Source organism: Pseudopodoces humilis, chromosome 15, assembly GCF_049639895.1.
Source record: "Pseudopodoces humilis isolate 2021_Gansu_Grassland_sample_001 chromosome 15, ASM4963989v1, whole genome shotgun sequence".
In the NCBI taxonomy this organism is placed as follows: Eukaryota; Metazoa; Chordata; class Aves; order Passeriformes; family Paridae; genus Pseudopodoces; species Pseudopodoces humilis.
In genome coordinates this window covers 1582598-1608348 of record NC_142214.1, presented here as the reverse complement: position 1 = coordinate 1608348, position 25751 = coordinate 1582598, and the positions used below count along the sequence as shown (strand labels likewise).

The 25751-nt window shown below is 39.1% G+C and overlaps 1 protein-coding gene across 1 annotated transcript in view; it reads left to right on the top strand.

The window, feature by feature from the left end:
- Positions 1 to 25751, top strand: part of DIAPH2 (diaphanous related formin 2) — a 169719-nt gene that overhangs the window by 94791 nt on the left and 49177 nt on the right. Inside the window, exons 25-27 of the mRNA XM_088062749.1 lie at positions 5105 to 5268; positions 13015 to 13150; positions 23473 to 23568. Of these exons, the coding sequence (XP_087918875.1) occupies positions 5105 to 5268; positions 13015 to 13150; positions 23473 to 23568 (396 nt within the window). The remainder of the gene's footprint in view (positions 1 to 5104; positions 5269 to 13014; positions 13151 to 23472; positions 23569 to 25751) is intronic.

Here is a 25751-nt window from a genome sequence, read left to right as displayed (position 1 = left end):
TTCGAACCTGTCAACACTTTGTGTTCTTTGAAACAGTCACAGCTAATTTGAATATATTATGCAAAACTAATTTAACAACAGCATTTCATATGTACAAGCTGCATTTCTGTTGTTTTCTTTCTTGTTTTTCTCCATCTAAAGAGATTTTTATCTAATTGTTCTCCAGGGAAGGGATGCTACAAATCCATTACTCTGGCAACATTTTCTGTTTGATATATTGTTGACTATCATGTTCTCCGTGCTGCCTTCTAATTAATGCAGGAATAGTGATTAATTGTTTGCCACCACAAAATAAATAAGATATTTGAAAAAAGGCTACCAATACCACTCTTCAGACTGTTTCAAATTATTTAAACATCAGAATATCAGAAATGAGAATTAAGATGTAGATGATTGTTGTTGTCAGGCAATATGAAGGCACTTTCAGAATCCTGGTGATGTCTTCAGTGGAGATAAAGGATGAAAGGTTTGCTTTGCCTCCAGCAGTTGCAGAGCTCCTCAAAACTCTCTTTAAAATGGGAACATGGAATTCAGGGATTATTTTTCTGTTAGGGTAATGGGGAAAACAATTTCTGGGTTCAGCAACTTTCTCTGAATACTAAAACCCACAAGTGGTTCAGGTTAATTTAGGTTAATGCCCAGCTCTAATTTTGGAGTGCTTTTTTAAGCTAGATAAGATCTTGCTTTCTCTCTAGCCTGTGGCTTCAGAAATTTTGCTCTTTGTGTTCTCTTTGGAGAGCCAAGTGCTCTTGTTTTTAAAGTTTTTAAGGTTTTCTTTTTGCTACCACAGGAAAATCCTAATTTGCCAGCTAAATCTTTGAGCCATCTTTCCCGGTATAAATCAGTTCAAGACACAGCCTGTGGAGCTTTGCTCCTTGGGCTGAATATTTTATAAAGTAGGCCCCCATTTATCAGTTTTTGCCCAGAGACTTCCTCTGGGACTTTTAGAGAATTGAGCAGTGATCTTTGTGTCCTCGTTAACAGAAGTATAAATAAAAAAGTGATGTTGAAATGATGTTGACAAAGGCTTTCTCCTGTGCATAACAATGTGGTGGAATCAGTGGAAATTGGCTTTTCATCCTGGAGAAGTTTGAATGCAGCAGAGTTAGGAACTGATATGATTGCTTAGAGGATGTAAACACTGACAGATTTTTTTAGTGTTTACCAAGATGAAGGTTTTATGGCCATTTAGGTATAAGTCAGAAAGCTTCATCTTAATTAAGACAAATTAAGTGGTGTTCTGAGACTTTGGGAGAAGGAGCAGGTCACAGCCAGGGTTGTTCTTCCGTGGGTGTGACCTTCCTGTGCTTCATTTCCATGAGCACAAAACCCACTGAAATCCTGACTTTTTGCAACAAATGCAATTGTGTTGCATAATTCTGGTAATTAATGATAATTTCATGTACTAATGAAACAAAGGGAGAGGAAGAGCCCTCCTTGCTCAGAGGTAGCTGAGAATCCACTGATCTTTTGTGGTTTGGTTTGTTTGGGTTTTTTCCTGAGCTCTTCTGTCAGATGCTGACTGATGAGGTAATTTGCTTTGTAATGAGAAGGAAATTCTCACACTGAGCTTTTTATGGGTGTTTTATTAGGGAATCTTTAAGCTTTTCAGAAGCACATGATTTTGTGTACACAGATAAAGTTGGGCTCCTGCTATGGCTCTTGGTTTCTTTGGGTTCTAATTTGGGTAGAGTGAAGTGTCTTGCAATGAAGATTTCTGCAATTTTTTTTTGTTTTGTTTTGTTTTTGCAAAGGCTTCCAATGGGGAAAAAAAGATTAGGGATATAATTGGGATTCATAATTATCTGTGTATGCTCCAGAAGTCTTGGCTGCTGTGCAGGCACAGAGATGCATTATGGATGGAGTGTTAGTGATAAAATTGTTAGCATGTGTTTACATCCTGATAGCAGGTGAAAATAGAGCTATCAGTGGAAATGACTTACTGCTATTAAAGCTGAATTTCTGTCTTCAGTTAATAAGTCCTGTTTGCATTGCCACAGTTCAGTTCAGAGAATGCTCTATTATGAATGAGCTGGGAGATTAGAAACTAAGAGCTCTTGTGCAGCCTTCATTAAAGATGACACCGTGACTCAAATATTCTCTTCTAACAAGTTAAAGCAGATTTTTAGCCTGGTGGTTCCTCAAGCCAGAATCCTGCTCTGCAGTGTTTTACAAGAAAATGTGGTAAAAACGAGCTTCCAAATAAAGTACTTTCTCCTACTTGAACAAGCACCTTTAAACTTGCCAGTGAAAAAATCTGTGGTTTTTGGTTTGGTTTAGAGTGTCGAGAACAAAACCAAGTTTAGAGTTTTTAAATGAGCTCTCAGTAAATCTTCCATCTCTTTTCAGGAAAACTGCTGGAATTCAGCATTGCTGGTACACAGAGCTGACACAGCTCAGATTCCTCACTAGTTTTTGTTATGATGTAATGTTGGCATATCTGACTGTGCTCCCCTGGAATGAGGCTCAATCAGGACATTTCCAGGGGATCTTTTAAACTACTGATATTTTACAGCTGGGAAGGTTGGATGAAGCACACAGAGTCTGTCAGTAACTTTGTTAATATTGCATGGTCTGTGACTGGGAACTATTGTCTTTACAGCTCTGCTTTGTCTTCTACAAAATTAAGCACGGTTGAAATACTCAATTCTCTCTTTGCTCACCCCGTTCATCCGTCTTGCTGACATCCCTTTGTCTTGTAGGCCGTTTGTTAAAGACATTTCTTACTTGCAGTTTGGTACTTAATAGATAAAAAATAATAATGTTGAAATTACAGTGTCTATTTTTAGAGTGGTGCTTTAAAATATCAACTTTCAGCGGCAGTACTGGGGATTTTTAGTGCTTACTGTGGTTATTTCTAATGTGAGTGTGCAACATCAGTGGAGAACTGGGAGCTCTGTCTCCAAGAATAGGCTGCAAATCTGGAATTGTCAAAATATTTTTCTTTTTTTTTATGACTTTTTGATCATTTTTTGGGTTTGTATTATGTGAAATTGTTTCCAAAGGATCCACTAAATAAATTTGTACATTTATATGTATTTCTTTCTGGTGAGCTGCTCACGACAGCAATCTGCTGACTCCACGGCAATTCATGTTTTTCTAAAATTTTTAGACTGTGCTCAATAATTCAGTAATGTGCCATTATTACCTATTTAATGTATTCTTGCCATTAAACTTTCATTTCCTTTTGTGCAGTTGAATGTCACTGAAGACTGAACTGTACCAGGTTTATCTCGAGATGAGCAACTCAGCAGTCCAAGCTTGGAATTCTAATCAAGCAGGTTAAACTTGTGTTCAATAAACTGAGAATTAGGTATTGCTGCTGCTGTGGCACTATATGGGTAGATATTGTTTCAAAATCTTGATTTTATATGAATTAATATCCATCACTGTGTTGGTTCCTGTTTCTCAGTGAGCTTTACGAGCTGCCAGCCTTGCTCTTACACCACCAAGGCTTTAACTGGGAGGATTTCTTGGAAAACTTGGTATTGCTAAAGTTTTCAATCATACTTTTAAGAACCAATTTTTAAATGTTTATTTATGTACTCTCCCATTAGTTAAAGTGGGCAAATCCAGGTGGAATATTTGGCCTCTTTCCCATGGAAGGTATTTTCAGCTTTGCTGTGCTTGCCTGTGGCTCGTGCAGTGACACTTTTGGTACCTCTCAGGTTCTCACAGCATCCAAGTGAAACATGAATAGAGCATCCACCTGAATTCCCAGGCTCGCTTCTTTGGGTTCAGTCTAATGTCAGAAAGAAATGGGGTTTTAGTTCAGATTTCTCCTTGTCCCTGTTTAGTTTGCAGGTTGTTGTTCTGCAGTGGGGAGTAATGAGAAAGGAGGCCCAGGCAGGCTCTAAACGAGAGGGGCTGGAGCAGAGCTCTGCCCTGGCAGCAGCCAGAATTCCCAGGGAAGGAGCTGTTCCAAGGAAAAGCCACGAGGAGCTGGGCTGCAGGGTTTCTGTAGCTCAGGGAGTCACTGGTGTCTTTTATTCTGGGGTTTGATGTGTGCAGCAAACGCTTTCATCAGCCCCAATTCTCTGTCAGCAGAGCTGGTTTAATCCTGGAGCAGATGTGTTTTTCCCAGTGATTTGTGACTTTGTGGCTCCAAACAACCCCAGAGAAGAAAAGAGCAGACTAACATGCACTTGCTTTGAGGCAAACCAATATTTCCTTTAGTAGCTTGCACCCTTCCTCTATTTGCAAAATAATTGTTAAATTTTTTTATGTTTTTTTTTTTCACATAGGGAGAAAAAAAGCACCACATTTTTCTATTTAAAAGCATTATGTCAAACTTTTAATGATGGCTGCTGGGATGAAAGTCAATCTCAGTCTCATTTCTAGGCTTCCACACTTCCTAAGGAAAAAAAACAAGACTTCTGTTGTTCCATGGTGTTTTTCTCACTAATAGTTTCTCAAAGCTTTTGTCAGTTTGCTGGGATGAGTGGGTGGATATTTCATTTTTCTAAGTTTGGTGAAATTACCGAGTTGAGATTGTGCCTCAAAAAAGGGGACCTAATACAGGCAGCCTGAGGCATGAACTGCATGGCTGGGCAGGAAAGAATCCACAAAGAATTCTGTAATAAAAGGCAAAGAAAATTAGATGTCATACTGTATGATTGTGTCATTGATAGTTATGCACATTTTACATATAAATATATGTGAGATGGGGGACATGACTTCACTTGAGCAGTGAGATCAGATTCCCACAGCAAACTAAATTTCACTGGGTGTTTTCATAGAATTCATTTTATAAAATTGTTCATCTCTTCAAATAAAAATGGCCACAATATTTAAAAATTTTATAGAGCAAGTAGTATTCTCTGTCAGTGGCAAATCTTCACCATTGGAAAGGAATCATTTATGGTATGAACTTGCTGCCATTAATAATCTCAATTCATCAAATGATAATATCAATAATATTGCTGTTAATATTAACTCATAAAAATTTCATATTTGGAAGCAGAACAGCACCTGCAGATTTTGCAGATGGAACCTTTGTCCTGAGATCTCTTTCCCTGGCGACTGTTTCCTTTATTTACCATGGTTTTATTTTTATTCCTTTATTTGTGCTGCTTTGAGTCATTTTCCTTAACAAAACCTCACAGCTTTGCTGAGAGTGCCCGAGAGCAATATGAGAAACTGTCCAACATGCACAACAACATGACAAAATTGTATGAAAATTTGGGAGAATACTTCACCTTTGATCCCAAAGCAATAAGCATAGAAGAATTCTTTGGCGATCTGAGCAACTTCAGAACTCTGTTTCTGGTGAGTAATACCTGCAAAATGTTGTACATTTTCTTATATCTTTTTTTTCTCCCAGTTTTGATTATTTCCTTGTCCTTCTATTTTTTCTGTTATGCTTAAATCTGTGTTTTGTTCCATGGCAGGAAACGTTTCCAGAATTACTCTACATTTTGGTCATTGTCCTCCAATGTGTAACTTGACAACTCAACTGTGGATAAGATTGAGGCAAATTTAATCCACTTTGATATTTTAGCAATATAATGAATCAGTTTTTATGGACCAGGGCAATCATTAAAAGTTGACAGTGAAGCAAATTTTTTTTTTTTTTCTATAAGGGGCAGAAAAATGTACAAAAAAGAATTAAGATTTTTCTGCAGCATCTTGATGCTTGCAGGAAGTTTCCCCAGAGAAAAATATGCTGAAATTGTTTTAACCTGTGGGATCTATTTTGAAAAAGCAGTAAGTACTGATAAGAATTCAGGAGCAATCAGAGAAGAGTGAGGGAAGAGAACATCTCCAGACATTCCCTAGAGCGTGCACAAGTGTTAAATTTGTCCACTTCACATTGCTCTAATACCTCCCTGCTTGCTCTCAGCTGTCCCAGAAACTTCTCTTAGTATTTTGGTGATTGGCTGAAGTACAATTCCAAATATTTTATGAATATTGACAGTTCATTTTTTCCTGTTCAGCATTATTTTCTGTTCTTGCTCGTGGCTGTCTGTAGAGCAAAGCCCCTTCCTTGTGCCATGAGCCAGTTTAGTGTCGAGGTTCCAAAGTCCTTCAGCTTTCTGGAGCATCACAGGAATTAAGCAAAGCATTTCCACAGGATTTTCCTTTGCCAGTGGAACACGAGTCAAATTGGAGCCTGGAGAATAAAGAAAAACTTGAATTCTCCTGGAGCTGTCAACTGCAGAGAAATTGAATAAAAAGTAGCAAAAAGGGTGGTTTGTTGTGGGTTTGCTTTTTTCCTCTTTGCAATTAAAGATCCACTAATAATATATATAATAATATAATAATAATAATAATATATATAATAATAATATCTCTTTAATATTTAGAACTCCGAAGAAGAAATATTTTTTTAGGTTTTTTGTCCTTTATCCCATTGAAAGTAAACAGAAATTGTGATTGTCCATGAGGACAACTGCAACCTGATACAACATCAAGCCCAAAAGGATCAGGCTCTTCCCAAATAATGATTAATCAGTTGCCTGGAGCCAGATGCCAGTTTGTTCTTTTCCATTTGTGTTCTTTATCTTGCAGTCTCACACTCTGTGTCAAGTGACCTGTAATGTTTGCAGGCTGTCACTTTCCACAGTGTTTGTTTGTGTTGGTGGCAGATTTAAAAACTTCCACCAAATCTGTCATGCCAACATTTGTAAATGGACATAAACTTCTTTTCAATCTGATTGTGCTGTGGAAGTTCTATGGAATATGGACCTCAGCACTAGATAGGAAAATTGCCTTTTTTCTTACCCAGATTTTACTAGATTTTGTTTGCTCTGTGGGCTTCCTTCTAATGAAGATGGTCTTAAAGGTGAATTTTGAGTCTAAAAAAGCAAAGTTGTTTTTGAAGCAGGAGAAGGGATTTTTTGGGTTTTGTATGAAATGTTTGGTTCTGTGAGGTGATATTTTTTTTTAATCTGGTAGATCCAGTTTTATCAGTGGTCACTGCTTCCCTCACATTTGTGTAAATGCAGCTCTTTGAATAAGGAATTAAATCTTGAAGTCCATTATAAATGTTCCCAGAGAAGAAGGCTTGTGTTCCAGTTTCAGCCTGTATTTAAGCAGATGTGAGAAACTCATCAGGTGGCAGAGTGAGAGATGGGCTTGGTAAAACACCAGTGAAATAAATTGTCCTTTTGTATCAGCCCTGGTGTTGATTGATGGCTGCTGTGTGGCCCCAGTGCAACATCCACAAAGTGAAAATCTCCCCAAAATGAGGAGGCACATTAAATGATCAGCAAACTGAACACTTTTTATTGGTGGCCACTACTCTGGGCTTCAGGATTTTGTAAGATTGATGCCCTGGACCAGACAGAACCAGACATCTCTTGTGTTGCCTTCATAAAAACCAGTTTTTACCGCAGTGGATTCAGTAGAGTAGAAATGTACCTGTAAGACCTTTCTTTCTTCCTAATATTCTTTTCTTTATAACTTGCTTCAAAGTAAGTTTCAAGCTCTGTGACTCAGGAGTGTTTTTTTCATGGTGGCTTTTTTGAAATGTCCCTAGAATGCAGCAGGTCATTTGCTACAGTAATATAACTCAATGAATAAACAATACATAAATAAATACATAATAAACATCTGATTTACTATGAAATACAATGCATAGTCAGGCTAAATTCCCAGCTTTCAAACTCATAAATTGAGTTTGTAATTCAGGAGTGCTTTAAAAGAAAGGCTCTATTTATTCATTGTTCTCTCTGGTTATTTGTCTGGGAATACACTTCATCCCTTCTGCCTAAAAAGTAACAGTTCTTTAATGCAGCCTGAAAGATAACAGTTTCCAGCTAGCAGGAAGCTGGGACAAAATAAAGAATAATGAGCAAGAAGTATTTTCTTCAGCGAAATTTCCCAAGAGGTGGTACCAAAAGTGAAACGCTGTCCTTATTAACAGGCAATATCCAGCAAGCCCTTCCTCCCCCCGCCCCAAACCCCAAATACAAACCTTTTGTAAGCTCTCTAATTTCTCATCTGAGTCTATGCATCCAGCTAGTGCTGAGCAGAATAGGTTTTAATCATTATCCTGAAGAAGGCAGGAATTAGGGGCAGGCTGGGAAAGGATGCAGGTGGTGGAATTCACATGGGAGGAGTAGCTCAGCTTTATTCACGAGGGGTTAGTGCTGCTGGATAAGTGCTTTATTCATGATGTAAAATACAAGGATGGCATTTCTCTTGGAAGCTCCCCAAAAGGTGTAAAAATAACTAATAATAAAAGGAATTAAACTGAGTTCAAGTAGACTGTGTTGGCAAGTGTAGCAATAACTGGCTACATGGAGTTGGGATTTTGTTCTGACCTAGATTGCTCCTCTGTTGAGGTGGTTGCCTTTGTGGATGGGGTAAAAGCACAGGATGTCATATTTCAGGGTAGAGATGCCACTGATTAAAGAATATTTCCAAAAGTTATAGGGGAGAACAGGGTCCAGAGGAAACCTTGACCTAAAATTTCCTGATCTTGAAAGGAACAGGATTTAAAAGTTTTCTTTAATTTTTTTTTTTAATATTCAGTGCTGGTAGCAGTGAGTCCAACTGAGAAATGTCATTATTTCCAGGCATTATCTTTGGTCATTTTTGATATTTAAATGAGGATTTTGAATCCTCATTCCACTCTGAAAGCAAAGCATGGTTTGGGATTTTGGCTGAGGCAGAGCTCAAGCTGTTGAAAAGCTCTTGTGAAGCAGTGACTTCATTTCCTGCTCTGAGTGTCCCCTGATCCCAAGTCCAGAAGAGACCCTCCCCCAGATGTTGTGTGCAGGCTGCAGATGCCAACATCTGCACTCGAATATTTCTGAAAAGCTCTTGCCAGAGAATGAACCTGACTTGTCTAAAATCTCCACATCTTTGTTTCACAGGTAAAATCTTAGTCTCATCACTCTGTTTGTTCCTAAATCCTATTGGGATAATTTGATAATTGGAATCCGCATTTGTCTTAATTGTGATTTCAGATTGATCACTGCATTATTGCAGCTTCATTTAGGCTGCTGATGTTGGAGTAAATTACAGCTCATCCACTTCCTTAAGTTCACGTTTGCTTGCTTAGCACGTTGAGGAGAATCCCAGCAGGCTGATGGAGCTGGATAATCCTGGCAGGGCACAGAGGGAAGCATCAAGTGGAAGGTGCAGGAAACCTCAGGATAAAAACTACAGCTGTGTGAGCGTGTCCCTTCAGTGCTGCTTTATTCACATTTATTATTTCCTTGCAGGGTAAAGCCACACACCCTCTGCACTGCTTCCTTCCACCAACCCTGTCTTGGGGGAAGTCTGCAAAATCTTTCCAACCCAGGCGTTTTTATTCTGTTATTTAATTACATTGTGTCTTTATATGCTACAGCGTGTGTAATTCTCACAGTCTCTTGTAAAATCTTGTCAAGAATTTCTACCCAGAAACTTTGAAGCATCTCAGCACGTCACATTCAAGGTGCTGCTATTAAAAAAGGATTCAGGCTCGTGTGTGAACAGTTCTTTCAGACTTACCTTAGAATGAATTTTTGTTAAAAGGTCTAAAGGATTGTGCTCACACGATGATGTGCCAAAACATTGATTTGTCTCTTCCTTGATCCTCAAAGATTGCTTCTGGAACAAAGCAATAATTGGTCTGCCCTGGGCCTTGGTTTCTCTTTTAGGATTGTACCCAAACAGACCCCATTTGTTATCCTGGGCTTTTCAGGTTGTGTGGTTTTTTGTAAAGGCAACGCCACAGTTTTGTTTTTGTGTGAGTACTTCAGCTCTGTGGCTCTGTCAGGAATACCCTGAGTGAGGTGTGTGTGTGGTTTCCAAATATTGATTGAAGGGAGCTGGAAAAACAGACCCAAACCTGTCCACTCAAGGGCTACTGAATAATGACTCCAACTTACACACCTGAGTAATTAAGTGATACCGTGCAGCTTTTCATTGCTAGTGTGAAATTTGGTTTAGCAATCACTGCAAGCCTCTTCTGCCTGGGCAGTTGGAAGTGTTTTTGCATGCCAGCAGCAAAGCCCTCTCTCCCTGCCCAGGCAGCAGCAGCTGCCCTTGGCAAGGTGACATTGGTGTCACTGCTGCAGGAGCCCCTGTCCCAAAGCCTCTCTGCCAGCAGCAATTCAATTTGTCTGCTCCTGGTTAATACCAGCTCCTTACCTCTCTTTTCCATTATTTTCGTGGGGATAACAATGTATTTAAATGTGTTATCCTCCAAGGAACACCCATGAAACATCTTCCTTTTACATGTGAACTGATTGCTCAGTCTGCTGTGCTTTAACTCTGAATTGCTGTAGATTAATTTCCGGTTAATCTGAGTTTGTCGTTCCTAACGATTTATGACCGAAGCAGATTATTTTGCTGGAACTTCAGCTGACAGATTTTGCAGTTGCAAGGCAAATTTGGGGGAGGCCTGAGGGATGAGAGGCAGCCCTCATTATTGGTGCATGACCACTTTGTAGCCAGCTGCATCTTTAATATCCAGAGAGATTTGTGCGTTACAGTTTGTTTTCTTTCTTCTTGTTTTTAATAATTTACCTCCGAGAGCCTATTTACAACCGTGTCGATGTGTGAATATGTTTGTCTGTCAAAACTTAAGATATGTACAGAATGCAAGAGATGCATTAATTTTTTATTTGCTTCTTAAGGAAGCCAAGCTGTAAACTGGCAGTGCTGAGTACCAGAGCTGCACTTCAGTGAATCCTAATAAACACAAGGGGGAACATCAAACTATGTGCTTCTTCAACTAACTCACTTAAAAAGAGATAATATTCCTTCCTGAATCTAGATCTCTGCTAAGAGAGACAATAATTCAGTTTTCTTTTTATTATAACAAAGCAAACCCACACTCAAACTTTCTCTAACTTTTAATTTGCTGTTGAATTAGCAAAACTGCTTGCCCTTATGCACCAACCAAAATAACAAAGGGTCATGAAAAGCACGTCACTGAAAGGGTTTTAGGCATTTAAATATTTCTGTCTGCTGAGATTCACTCAAAAATTATTTCCCTTTCTGCATGCACTTGCAAGTTTTCAGAAGACAGCATCTTGATGAGTACATCCGAAATGTGTTCTAAAGCACTTGAGAAGGCTTTTATTCTTACCAGAGGATTGCTTCTTTGTCTGATTTATAACTGTCAGATTAGTTTAGTTTTAATTGCAGAGTAAGTTCAGTTGTGTGGTAGATCCCTGTGAACAGCAGTGAGTTCTGTGTGGAACTACACTGCAGTAACAAAACTCCTGATTTTTATTTGCTTTCAAAAGCAATGCCAATTGCACAGCTTTTTTTTTTTTCGGCCTTCAAACTGATCTTTACCTTTTCAGGCAATTAAGCCTGTAAAACAAAAAAAAATCACTGGCATTTGATAGTTGGAAAAAACCTGTTAATCTGGAATAGCACTGTTCTGTATTAGAAGAAATCCACTGCAACTCAAATGTTTGGGAGAGAAGAGGTCTGGGGGAGTGTGAAATCATGCCTTGAGAGAGAAAAATAACCTTTGGCAGTAGAACTGTAGAAAATGAAACTGAAAGGATTGATATAATTCAGGCAGAGCAAATGCTGTAGAGAAACCACTGTACACCTGGGTCAAAATTCTCTTTATTTACATTAATCATCAGTCAGTTTTGAGAAACCGTGATCAAATTTGTTAGCAATGTTAATTCAAATCTAAAGTATGTTTATAAATATAGATGAGTATAGATTTATTTTGCTTTCTGCACTGCCTTTGATAGCAGGTGGGAGTATGTTCTTGCCAATGATTTATTTCCAGCTTTCATCTGACTAAATGTATAGCAGTAAATGACATGGCAAATATGGAATGGTTAAGAGTCCAACTGCCTGATGGAGGGTAAGAACAAGCAAGCATATTCCAGGGGTGTAGATAAATTCACACAGAATTATCAGTATTTTGTTACCTTGCTGTTCTTCAAGAAGTTTAAACCTTTATTTTGAATGGATTTTTTTGTTTTTTCTAATCACTGTTGGTATCCATTGTGTTTTATGAAGTGCAGCCTGAATTTCCACAGAATCTTCCTTCAGCTAGAACTCATACAGTTGAGCTGAAAGAGAATTTCCAGATGAAATAACTCCAGAGCTTGTTTAGTTCAGTCCTGGTAGTAAAAGTGATGGAATCTGTGCTCTAATCCCAGTTTGTCAGTGACTGGTGAGCTTCCAGCACAACCATGACAATTCATATTTGTTTTATCTCCCAAGACTGGAGGTGTTTCCTTCCACTACAGCCTGGGAAGCTGCAGCAGAATGAAATCTCTGAACGTGCAGGAACAGAACTGTCCAAAACCAGAAGGGTTTGGACATTGGGTTTGCCCCTTAGTTCCCTTATTTCTGAAAGAAAAGGAGTTCTGGGTGTTGCTGGTGCAGCTGGGGTGGGGCAGGAGTGCAGTTCTTGGTGCAGCACCTGGTGTCTCTGCAAACCAGGGCTGGGATGTGGTGTCTGACCTCAGGAAAGTCCTGAAATGGCTCACTGAAACATGCTGCCCCTTGCTTGAATGAATGTTCTGTGTTTTGGGAGTTTTGGATTTTTAATTTGCTAGTCTGTGTAAGCTGCTACCTCAGAGACTTTTTAGTCATGATCTAAAAATACAGCTATTTTCCATTTCTTCTCCTGTATTTTAGTCATCCAGACTGGCTATTTCAACAAAAAATATTGATGAATTATATTTAAATTTTAGCACCTGAGTTTCAGTCACTTGTAATTGAATTTCAATCACAGTGGAAACTTGGCTTCCTCCCCACTCATCCCTCCTAAGAGCATGGCACAGGTGTAAGGCAGACTTGCAATCTTATTAGGGAAAAATACAAACATGCTGCTGCTGAAAAAAGTTCCTTTTTCCCTTCATCATAAATGCAAAGCTATTTCAGTTTCCATTGCTCTGGTCAATAATGCTGATGTGTACAAATAATGTGGTACATTTTGTTCCCTCCAGGGTTTCTGAGGGTGCTCCAAGTTTTGGGACAAGTACCTGTTGTTTTTCTCTCCTCTCATTTCATATAAACACAATATCTGTGCAAACCAGGTTATTTTGGTTTTCCTCAGCATACAGACACTGATATTCATTTCCTCTAATGCAGGAGGCATTAAAAGAAAACAACAAAAGAAGAGAATTGGAGGAGAAAACCAAGAGAGCCAAGCTGGCCAAGGAGAAGGCAGAGCGCGAGAGGCTGGAGAGACAGAAGAAGAAGCAGCAGTTGATTGATATGAACAAAGGTAAGGCAGAGTTTTTAGCTGAGAGATTATCATTAAAAAAGGCAAAACCAAGTCAGGAGTAATAAATTGAAGGGTATTTCTCATCAACATGAGCAATACTTGCTGGCTGTTCCGAAAGCTGGAGTAAGTTCACTTTTCAAAATGGAAAATTCTGATTTGTTTCAGCCTACCTGCTCATGTCATCCCATTTCTGCCACTTAATGGGTGTAATGTTCATTTTGAGGCATTTTGTTGTGAATTATTGGCTTTTTTGCATTTGTAGCACTTAATTGATTATTTTTTTCGTACGGATTGACTTCTGAGAAGAAGCATCTTCCTTGCTTTGTTGTTAATTCCATTCTGTAAACACCTCTATAATCAAGGCATTGTGGCAATTAATGTCGTTCTTTTTGGGCTTGGGGATCTGGGGTAGAATGGATGTTCTCCCAGTAGTCCTCTTAGGAGCTGGAAAATCTACTTGAGCTCGGAGCCTGAGTGCAGAGTGACATTTCAGCAGGATAGAAAGCAATGTGTTGAGCTTGTCAGCTGGGAGAATCTCGAGTTTCACAGGAGGAGAGAGAGCAAGGCAGGAAACAGAAGGAATGGGGTGGGCTTGAGATTGATGCTGTGCACATTTCCAGAAGGTTGTAAAATAGAGCCTTGATTCTTTACCTGGCTCCAGAAAGGAAATAGAGGTAAAAGGGGATTTAGGCAAGAGATTACTTGCAGGTTTTTGTTCAGTTTCTATGAGTTTGCATTAATCTGCTAATCTGACCCAGCTATAAAAACACCTGTCCTTGTTATCCATTTAACAGGGGAAAATGCTGCAATGGGAGCACAAATCCTGTTATCTCTGGCCTTGCTTGAACTGGCACTGACTCTGCATGGAATATTCTGTAGCAGAAATTCTTTTCTGTGGATGACAACTCTATTATCAGATCATTTAAAGATTAGTCTAATTTCATTATAGCTATAAACAAAATGTAAAATTTAAACACAGGGGATGCATAAATACATTTTTTTTGTGAAGTTAAACCAGTGAAGGTTTCTAAGGAGACTTTTCTAATCTATTCTTTCAAGCATATGATTAATATTTCTTTAATATCTTTCACCTGAGAAAAAAATGGCAGCACTTTTCTGTGAGTGGGGTAAGAACCAGCTCAATATCCCTTCATCACCCTCCCTGTGCCAGGAGGGTTTGTTTGAACCACCACTCGAGACAATGCAAGCCAGGCTGTTTTGTGAGCTGTTGTAAGGAGTGGAAATGCTGGAACACTTGGATGCTGTTGTCAGTGGATGCTGTTGTCAGTGATTTGGGCTGTGGTTGAGGGCTGGAGCTCTCAATCTTAAGTTCAAACTTCCAAAATTGCCTCAGCTCAGTCCTGAGAGCAGCACCTTTGTTTTTCTGCATCCTTTTCCAGCAGGTGAGGGGGCACCACTCTCATGAGGTGCCTCACTGGCAGCATTTTGCTTTCCATCATGGAAGTCTTTTCCTATTAAATGCTACAACTGAAGTTTAATTTTGTGTTGTAGTCACCTCTTAATGAAAATGCAAATATATGAATGTCTTTACATGGCCCAGTGCACCAAAACTGCCACTTAAATAACTGATGTTTGTAAACATCACAAAAACTGTGACACAAAGTCAGTTTAATACTTCTAAAATACTTTTTTTCCAATTTGTAAATATTTTAAAATATCCATTTCACTTATTACAACTCTGCTGCTGTGGTAGGAGGAGGGCTAAACCTCCATCCCCACTGCATTCCATGACATTGAAATTCAACTGACTAATTTTGCCAAATAACTAATTTTTTTCTCGATGCAGCTACTTCTGTGTGCTCACTGCTGCTTATAAAAATATTTTGTAAATTTGTCTAAGTGAATGTGACACAGCAGACTTAGGGGAAGGAGCAGATGTCCTCTCAAGCTGTCACTTGGACAAGGTGATTTTCACCCAAAGGCTCATTTTAACCTCACCCCCTCTCAGCTCTTTCTCTGCATCTCCCAGAGTCAAATTTGATCTCAGTGCTGCAGCCTTTGTGCTCAGAGCAATTGGCTTCCTGCATTTTCCAGCTTCTTGGCAGCTCTATAATAAGTATTATAATAATAAGTATTTTCCCTGTTTTCTGACTATTCAGTGACCACTTTTTTCGGGTCACTGGAGAATCCAGATTAGGTTAGTTATAATTAATTAACTTACAATTAATATCTGTTTCTTGGTGTAACTGTAGAAATCCAGAGTGTGGCCAGAATTAAGAGCTGTTCTGAATATTTCCTGGTGATGAGGTAACTCAGACTTTGCCAGTGTTTTGAAGACCACTTTACTCAGTTTGGTGTTTTGTGCTTTGTGTAACTGAGCTGCCCACAAACACTGCATTCAAACTGATAAAAAACCTGCTGAACATTCCAAAATGTTTAAAGATGAATGCAAAAATATTTTAAAAAAAAACCCTATAAAAATGAATATTGCAAAAAGCTATCAAGATTGGTAGCATTAGGTGAAAAGTCCAGGTTTCCTGGTGAAGTTTGGAGGCACAGAAAGGTTTGTGCCTTGTGCACACACCTACAGAAGTTTCACAGTTCAGATCATGAATAATTCTCTCTCCTTATGGGAGGTGAATTTGGAGAAGTCTGTCATGACTTCCATCTGATTCAACATCTGCAAAATTCTTGCAGCTTTGCTTCTGCATGCATGTCTGAAGTAGGGAGAGAAAAAGAATTGGGGAATTCAGCTTCCTGGGAGCTGCAGAGTGTCTAACAGCAATTCTGATGCAAATGTTATTTAATCAGAAACAGTTCTGCTCTTCATTATATCTGATTACTATGGCAATTAAAAGCACCTTTTAACCACCAGTATTCGGGTAAAAGACTGAATGAGCTTTCTCAGTCCCAATTAGGGTTGAATTAATTGTTTTGAAGACAGATGAACATCCTCCCCTACTGCAGATGAAGCGAATGCAGGTGAAGGTCTGTGCTGGAGGTTGATGGATATTCCTGCTTTTCCCATAAAAGATTTCCTGGTTTTATTCACACTGCTGTGTTCTAGTGTGAGCAGGAGGTTCTGCTGGCTTTCCTTGAGCTGGTGTTTCATTTCACTGGTGCAGGGTATAATTCCAGAGGTTGCTTTTGCTGTGGTTTTCTAATGATTCTGTGCTTTTCTGGTTGGTTTGTCTTCCTTCCACGTCCTTTGGCATAAACACAAATCCATTCTAAGCTTATTACAAGTTACATGTTATTTTGTAAATGTCTTTTTGAGTTTCTGTACTGGCTGCTGATTGCATGGGGTACCTGAGAGGTAAAAACTCAGGTCTTATTTACATTTTAAAGATTATTAGTTTGTGGTGCTGGATGTCAATGAGGCAAATGTTCAAATTCCTTTGGGAAGTCATTATTTTTCATATTGATGTCGATGGTCTGTTTGAATATGCCTCACACCTCCTGAAACCTGAGATTCAAAGAACAAAAAAATAGATTGAGCTTTGCATTAATGCTTAAAGGTGAACATCTACAGAACCAGGACAAGCTTTGAGTTTTCCTCTTCAGAGCAATTCTGCAAGAATTGCTAAAAAACTTTGTAAGATCTGTTTGTGCAGGAGTTTAAAGATGTTTTGAGAATGGGGTGAGTGTCAGAATTCCTGAACTGCTGCTAAATGGGGCAGAAAGAGCTCAGGAGAAATGCAAATGGATGTGAGAATGGACAGCAAGTTAGAAAGAAATTACAGCTTGAAATTTAATCTCACCTTTAAATGTTTTGCTCTGGAAAAATTTGGTTTTGATAATGAAGATGCTCATATGGTACCTTCTGATTGAGTTTATCAGGGGGGAAAAATTATTAGACTGACAAATCTGTGACTGGGATAATTGCAGAGAAGAAAGAAAAATTGCATTCTTTTCTCTTAAAAGCAGGTTTCTTGGGGACTATTTACTGAACAGTAACAAGTGGTAACTTCAGGGAGTTTTCTATGCAAATTCAACCTTTCCTTAGAGAAATTATTTGTGTTTCAAACAGTAGGTACTGTTATTAATTTTGAAAGCAGCCAGAATTTTGTTTATATCAATGTAACTGCTGTATAACAGCTGATATTTTGTAGAACTTACAATGTTAAAAAGCATTTCAGAAATAATTGTTGATCAGCTTTAGTTGGGAGATGTTGAAAATTGGTTCAGGACTCAGGGTGGGATGGGGTGAGGAGCAGAAAACCCTTGGCTCTGTGTAAGGGCTGCTCAGTGATGAGAAAACCCCCCCTGAATTATCAATTCTGTTTCTAGTTCCAAAATACAGCCCCACACCAGCTGCTGTGAAGAAAATTAACTCTATCCCAGTCAAAACCATCAGCAATATTAAAAAAAAAACGTAAAAAGTCATCAAGAATGTGCAAGAGCTCCCCTTTCTTCAAAACGTGTTCCCAAAACTCCTTTTTTCCCCTGAAATGTTAGAGCAGTTGTTCAATTATAAGGAACTTTTAAAAGGAAATTATTAACCATGACAAAAGCATTGATGGTTTCATTCTGCTCATCACAGAAATTAAAAGCAGCTCAGTTCTGTGCCTTAAATGTTGCCTTTGAACTGGAGCAGAATTTTATTGCCAGGTGTAATTAGTGAGGTATCACATGGGGTTTTTTGGGTTGGTTTTTTTTTGGTGAGGTGCCCAATCTTCTCCTTCCCACCCAGGGCATCCTCTTCCCATTTGTTCCAGATAATTCACATTTCTGCCTCTTTTAGGTGTGGTCCTTGCAGGAAGAGGCTCCAGGGGCCTCTCAATGAAGCCCCAGCAGACCTTGACTGACCATTGGAATATTTTCTCCCAATAAATAAAAATATGTGCATCTCAGACATGGTTTTCAATAGCCTGCCTGTACAAAAAAGCACATTTTTTTCCTCCTTCTATTAATTTATTTAAGCCTCATCAACAATATCCTTAATTGGTGTGTAAGCAAGGGTTTGCCTTGTTTTGTAAACTGATGTGAGTTTGGGGTTCACCTCTCAGTCACCCTGTCCTAACTCGTTCTCCTTTAATTAAAAAGTAAAGAAGAGTCACGAGACAGCACTCTGCTGCAAACTGCAGAGCAGGACTGCTTCCTGGAGATATTTATTATGCATGCAAAATGACTTTAGCAAATGAATAAAATGCAAATATATGAGGAGAAAACAAAAACACTCTTTCCCAAAGACATTGGAAGCTGACCTTCTTAAGTGAATATATTGCAATTAAAAATTCTGGTAGTGGTTATGAATAAAAAGCCTTGTTTAAAAGTTTCTCCAGGACACACATTAGACTTTGAAAAGTGCTTAAAAGTTCAAAGCAAAACAGGGTCGTGCAAGATGTGACTAGAAGCATAATTTTAAAACCCTTTGGAGCAGCAGGAGGCAGCAAGTGTTATTAATGTGGTATTTGACTGGATCCTTCAGTAAGGGGCCAAATTTATGACAAATTTCCTGTAAAATGCCCATAAAGCTTTGCCCAAATGGCTGTGCAATATCTACACTTCTTATCAACTTAGATCAGTTTGCAATCAGTATATTTCTAACAGTGAGTACAAGATGCTTTGCAAGTGCATGTGGAAAATACTAGAAAATAAAAATGTGCCAGGAAAATATGTGGGTACTGCTGTAGTGATCAGGGCAGAGGACGAAAAGAGAGGGCAGCAAGAGACTCCAGAAACGAGAGCATGTTCCCAGCTGAGCTGAGGAAAGCAGAGATGTTGGAGGGGAGGTCGGAGGCTTCACGTGAAGAGCAGTTCTGTAGCCCCAGGTTATTCCAGCAGCTGGCACCTGTGGAAATATGACCTTAGGTTTGAGTTAGAATCATTTTTGTCAATAGTGCTGCCTGATAAATCCCATGAAACCTCAGGAGAGCCCAGGGGTGTTTGTAGTGATGCCCTGGGTGCTGTGCTGCTGCTCTGGGAAGGTTTTTCTGTTGGATGGGTTTGCTCTGCTGGGGCTGCCCGGATCCCAGAGCTCAGGAGGACCTTGGCTCTCATCTCTTGGTGGCTGCTTTGGGCAGCTCAGAGGAGCAAACTGTGCAGTCCAGAGGAACAAACTGTGCAGTCCAGAGGAACAAACTGTGCAGTCCAGAGGAACAAACTGTGCAGTCCAGAGGAACAAACTGTGCATCCCAGAGGAACAAACTGTGCATCCCAGAGGAACAAACTGTGCAGCCCAGAGAAACAAACTGTGCAGCCCAGAGAAACAAACTATGCAGCCCAGTGCAAGTGTGCTGCCTCGGGCATTTTGTGTTGGAACTCCCTCCCCATGCTGTATGAAAAGCTTTTGCAGTTGTCATTTCTCTTCTGTGAGTGCTGTAATCAAGCTGCTGCTCCTGAAAATGCAGAATCCTGCTTTTCATCCCTGCTGTGTCTGTGCTCACCTCTCCAGGCCGGAGCTTTGGGCAGTCCCTGCTCAGGAGCTCCTGGCTGCTGCACGTGCTCCTTCAGTTCTGTCAGTGCATTTTGTTATTCCCAGTCTTGTGCAGGTTGGGTCTTCTCAGCAGTGCAAGGAGCAATAATATTATAATAATATAATTTTATTATTATAATATCATTTTATAGTAATAGTATATATTATATAATATATATTATATTATAATATATTATATACTATATTAATATATTATTATATATAATACAATGATTAATATATAATATATATTATATATTATAACAATATAATAACATATTAATAATATTAATAATATATAATATATAATTATATAAAATATATATAATTAACTGTATTATATGATTGTAATATATTACTAATATATAATGACTACATATTATATATCATATAAAATATAATATATAAAATATATTAATGTATTATACAATACCTTATATACTATATATAATATATTTTAATTATATTATTATAGCTATATTATTATTATAATTTTATATAATATATAATTCATGTTATCATATATAATATGAATAATAATATATTAATGAATAGTAGCATATACAATATGCATAAGTATATAATAATATATTGCAATAAATAATATAATTTTAATATTACTTCACAATGATAATAATGGGGGAAGAAAGTTATTTTTTGACTTTATTATTATTAAAAGTGGCCCAAATCTGTTGAGTAACACTGGTGTAAAGCCTGGGAGCTGCAGGAGCACGAGTGTTTCTGTAATCTCCTAAAAAGACCCCCACACAGTCTGGAGCTCTGAACCAGAGCTGCAACAGAATTCATGTCAAATTCAAATTAAAACAAATGGGGCTCGTAGTTAACACATCATGATTGAGAATCCTTTTGCCTTTGCAGTCCTCTTTAATACCTGCAGTGAATCTGGCTCTTTGCTAAGGCCAGTCAGAATAAATTGCCAATTATTTGGTTTTTTTGCATGTCTCCACACATTTGCTCTCTCTTAAATGCTTGGGGCCAACTTGGAGAAGAAACAATGAGGAAGGAAATGACTTGTTCCAGATGAAACTCCTGTCCTTGTGTACAATGCAAGAGATCTAAAAGAGAAATAATGATTATGTGTTTTATTTCTGCTGACAGAAATGTTGGAAATGAGTTTTTAGTTTTCAAACTTTAGGCAATTTCTGTCTTTGTGTCCATAAATTGCTGTGGGTGGTGTAAAAAAGGCAAATGGAGGAGGTAGCTGCTCCTGTGTGAAGAACTGCAGCCAGAGCTATAGGGAAAAACTGAAATTCCTGTTGAATTTTATTTATCAGTTTTAATCAAGGCTCCTTGAAAATGCAGTTTTTTGTCCTATTCCTACTTAACCCCCTGAAGATTTAATTCAGCTGCACTGCTGAGATCAGACCTCACATGAATTTTACTTTGAGGAGTTAAAAATCTCATTGCTCTGTCCTACAGCTTCCTTAATTATGTGTTTTATGTTGTATATTCTGGCATCCCAGCCCAGGCTGGGTTTTGGCAGTTGCAGTAATTAGCAGGTAGAGCAGCTCACTCAGCAAAAAAGTAGAAGGCTGCATAAACATTCATGAAGTATTGAAGGATTTTTGTCTTTTTTAATAAACTCTGCCAACCCTTACTTTTAATGAAAATTGAAGAATATTGTAATTTTTCTACACTTAAATATTCTAAGATATTCACTAGTCATGGGTCTGCAGTCACTGCCATTAAAAGTTTCAGAGCAACTTGATATATATTCATTTGGACAAAGCATAATCACAGACCTTTGATTTTGAAGGTAAATTTAATACAGAGCTAACAACAAATCAATGAATAAGCATGGCTAGCATAAGAAGCACAAAGAAAAACAATTATGCTGTACAGTTTAGAGAAAATTCTGGCCTTGGATGTGAGTGGGAATTGAGAGGAGCTAATTTGCTTATTTGTTTTGCAGGAGCTCAGTTGTTTCAGGCTTTTAGATGGAATGTAATTAAAAGTGGTATTTCAGAGGCTGGGATGGTTCCTGCACTTGTTCTGCTCCTTTTCCCCTTACCCTGGAGAGAACTCTATGGATGTGTTGTGCAGTGTGTATGGATTGGTTGAAGTCAGGCTGATGTATAATTCAGATTATCAAATAGTTATTTTAATGATCAGCTTGTAGAAATTGGGACCAGGTAGTGTTTTAGGTGTGCTCTTACATCAGATCTGGGTTGAGTGAATAAATCTGAATGTAACAGAACCAGGACAGAACAGCTTTATCCTTAATAGTCTGTTTTTAAACTTGAACACTTGAGAGCTTGAACGTGCATTTAACCCCTGCACTTTGTGTGAGTCAGAGGTTTTTTACCATAATGTAATTTTTTTGCATAAAGTAATGATCTTCCCATTCTCAGATGGGGGAATTTATATTAGTGTGGATTCTGGGAGATGTGCATGAAATGTCCACCTACCTGCTGAGTCTAACCTGTATTTCAGTTTGGGGTTATAACACAGATATGGGAACAGAAAGAGACTTTCATCAATAGTTTTGTAACCTTTCAGTTCTCTGACCTCTATTTCTCATGCTGCTGAATGCTGCTGTCTACTGTTATCCACAGGCTGAAATGCAAAGGAATGTAAAGACTCAAATATATAAAAAGAAGTAATTTTTCTACCCAGATTTCCATAATGCACCATAAAGTCCAGCAATTTAAAAGCTGTGAGTTAGCTTGGATATGAAAAAGGGAAAATAAAAAATTTAGCAGAAGTAAAATTCAGCTGTTAAGAAATGTTAAACCATTGAGTTCCACTGCACGGTTATCCCCCCTTCATTCTTCCCTTGTGTCAGCTGAAGACCATCCGTGCTATTGATTGTATAGATATTTTTTTTCCAAAGATTTAGTCAATCATGAAGTCAGGAGGCAGCACATAAAATATTTTCCCTGTGCTGCAATATCGAACTTTTTGCTGTTCAGTGTCATCAGATGCATTGATTAAATGGTTGATTAAATTGATCTGTTTCCACTTGAGAGAAGCCTTCAGCTGTCCCAGCAGCCGTCACTCAGCACGTCTGCATGCTGGAGATGGCACCAGCACTGCACAGGATGGCTCCTGCAAGTTGTAGGAGCAGCAGGATTGGCATCAGCTTTGCCTAAAGGTGTAAGAGATACTCCAGGGTGGACGGTCTGGGACATGGCAGAGACTTCTACAGTCGAGTTAGATGTTGGTAGTTTATTTCAGGGTGTGGGGGAGAGAGCCTTGCTAGGAGCCAGCAGATAGAGCTCAAAGCAGGCTCAGAGGGAACAATACAAAAGGGGGTAAAATATGAATATATCAGTTCAAGATTTGAGATAGCTAAGAAAGAGAGTAACAGAACAGAAGTGAGAGAGCTGGAAAAAGAGGCAAGAGCGTAGGAAAGCGAGGCAAGAGAGTAGCAAGAAGAAGAGAAGGAAAAAGAGTGACAAGAGAGCATAGCAAGAGAGGCAAGAGAGAGCAAGCTCTCTTTTACAATTACTTATATAACCTATACATTTGAATCTTCTATTCCTTCACTAACCAATCTTTCTAAGTATACTAATACAGTAACATTTGTGTGTGACCTATAGAAATGGCTGCTTTTGCATATTTTTAGTTATCTCAGGGGTACTTCAGACTTTTTTTTATAAGGCTGGGGAGAGGGGTCTCAGCTGAGTTTTACTGGGGGACAGAATGTGTTCTGGCACACCAGCCCGGTTTGTTTGAATTATTCAAACCGTGCTTTCATTTGTATTTCTTCCTTAGCCTTTCTGGCTAAAGACTCATATTTATAATTCCTTTCTAATTCTACCTTCCCAACATAAAGGAGCATCACCCCATGGCAGGCGGCGTTGTGTGCCCTGCCGCGCTCCGAGACGTGGCTCTCACTTTGCGCCACTTGTCCTTTCATTGCTTTCTGGAGCCTCCTTTCTGTTGTACTGATGCAATTTTCTCTTCCTGCTGCTCGCAGAGGGTGACGAGACAGGAGTGATGGACAGTCTGCTGGAGGCCTTGCAGTCGGGAGCGGCTTTCAGAGACCGCAGGAAACGAACGCCGCGAGCGCAAGGTAAGGGAACGGCTGCGAGCTCCGCGCTCCCAACCCGGCGGGCTCAAGTTGTCTGGCAAAGATTTGCCAGCAGTTCCCACTGGAAGCCACTGGGCTGCTGCTGGGCACTGAGCTCCTGTGAAGCCCAGCACGGTCTGTGTCAGCACATTTTTAACCTGCAGCTCTGTCTCCAGGTTATTGTGTGCTCTAAGGGCTCCTCTTGTGTTTGAAATGACATTTAAACATCCCTGCACTAAGTGTGCTCAGTTCTTACAACTGTGAGTACAATTAACTCATTGTAGGCTGTGCCATGAGGAATATTTGCTTCTGAACAGGTAAAGCTGTGAGTTCAGCTGATCATCCTTTCCAAGCCCTGCTCTTGGGTGTGTTCTGCTTTGGTAGGAACTCGCAGTATTTGGAGTCTAAACAGTAAAAATACATTAAGACAGCTTTGTTTTCCTGAGCAAGACAATAATATTGGACTGAACTTTGTCCAGTTTACTGAGCAGTTGCTTCTTCCTCCAAAGCTGATTTTGGGAAATTTTGAGAAGTTAATCTAGTGTTTCCTTTATTTGCTTCTCTGTTTGTGATACTCCAGTGGCACAGTTTGTAAAATGCATTTATTCTTTGACTTTTCATCAAAGCTCATGGTAACTGGTTTTTTTCAATTTTTCATTTGAAACATGTCTTACAGTAAAAAATGCACTCTTCAGAATCTACAGTTGAAGTTATTTGGCATAAAGTCAAAAGCTTGGTTTGGATATGTTTGACAAAAGAGTCATAAATAAGCCATGCTTACACTCCTGATCCTCACTGAGCTGGGCTTAGGTTCGTGTTGGCTGATGTTTTTTAGAGGAACGAAAGAGTAAAGGCAAATTCTATTACCCTCTTTAATAGGAAAGGTAGTGCATAATTATTTTGAATTTGCCATATCATTTGCATCATCTTATGAAAAAAATAAAAATAAGTCCATACAATGAAGTCAATTCTACAATTCCAGTATCATTCTTAATTCAGGGCTTGTTTCTGCTCTCAGATCAGATGTGAAAGAACTCCTCGATCAAAATTTGGGGTTTTCCCTATCTTGAGAAGTGTCATTTTGAGAGATGGATTATCTGTGCTGTGACTTGAGGAGGTATTGGTCACCAAGTGGTGACAAAGCAAAGCTTCCCAGGGACCAGAGGAGATTGCACAAAATCTGCTGCAGCTGAGGAAAGCGAGAAGATGACAACCTGAGTCAAAACCAGGGACTCCTCAGCAAAAATAGGGGACAGAGCTAATTAAAAATCCCTTTGACTGATTTTTTGGTTTATGTAGTTACTTTGACTTCTGTGTTTGGAATTTCATTGAGTCAGGTGATATTCCAGTGATGCCTGGCTTTTAAATGTCAGGAGCTGATTGACTTTGGAGAGCTCACTGTGAGAAAAGGACAGGGTCTTCCAATTCCAAACTCTGGCCAACTGTAAGTGCTGTATAAGAGAAGAAGGCCAGGAGGTAAAATTTTCAGGGGTAGCTAAAAATTGAGACTAGGAGGCAATAAATGTTAGTCCCAGTCCAGTACCTCATGTAAACTTCCATGGAAATTTTCTCACGTGGTTTAGAACCACACGTGACATCTCGTGAGTAACTTGTCCACAAGCCCAAAAGGTGCCTAAAAATGTGGCTGTGACATTTCTGAGCAGCAGAACCACAGCTTGGAAAACCTGGAACCACATTTACAATCAATTTACAAACTTTAACATCTCTCCTTCAGAAGGAACAACAACAGTTCCCTCTTGGTGCCCCTCTGTCCTGCAGAGCTCCAGCCAGTGAGATTGGAATAAACAATTAACTCCACGCCTCCTCTGGTTCAGTGGGAGGGGGGAAAAAGGAAATAAAAGGCATGGAAAGAAGAGTTGGGGGATTTCTGGGCTTGCTGGGTCATGTGGTTGATTGGCAATTGTACAGCAAATGGAATAATTCAGTGGGCAGTGCACCTTGCGGGGGTTTCTGCACATTCCTAGAGCTGAACTGCTCTGGAATCAGCCCAGGTTTGAGACACTCATGGGATAAAAAACAATAAAGGTGCTGCTATTTCCAAAGTTAGACTTGTCCAGCAAAGTCTTGGGTTTGAACTTGTCTTGGTTACACATTATGGTCTGAGAGGAAAATCTGTTGTTTTCTGCCTGTTTGGACACAATCTCATTTTTCTGTTCAGTTGTGGT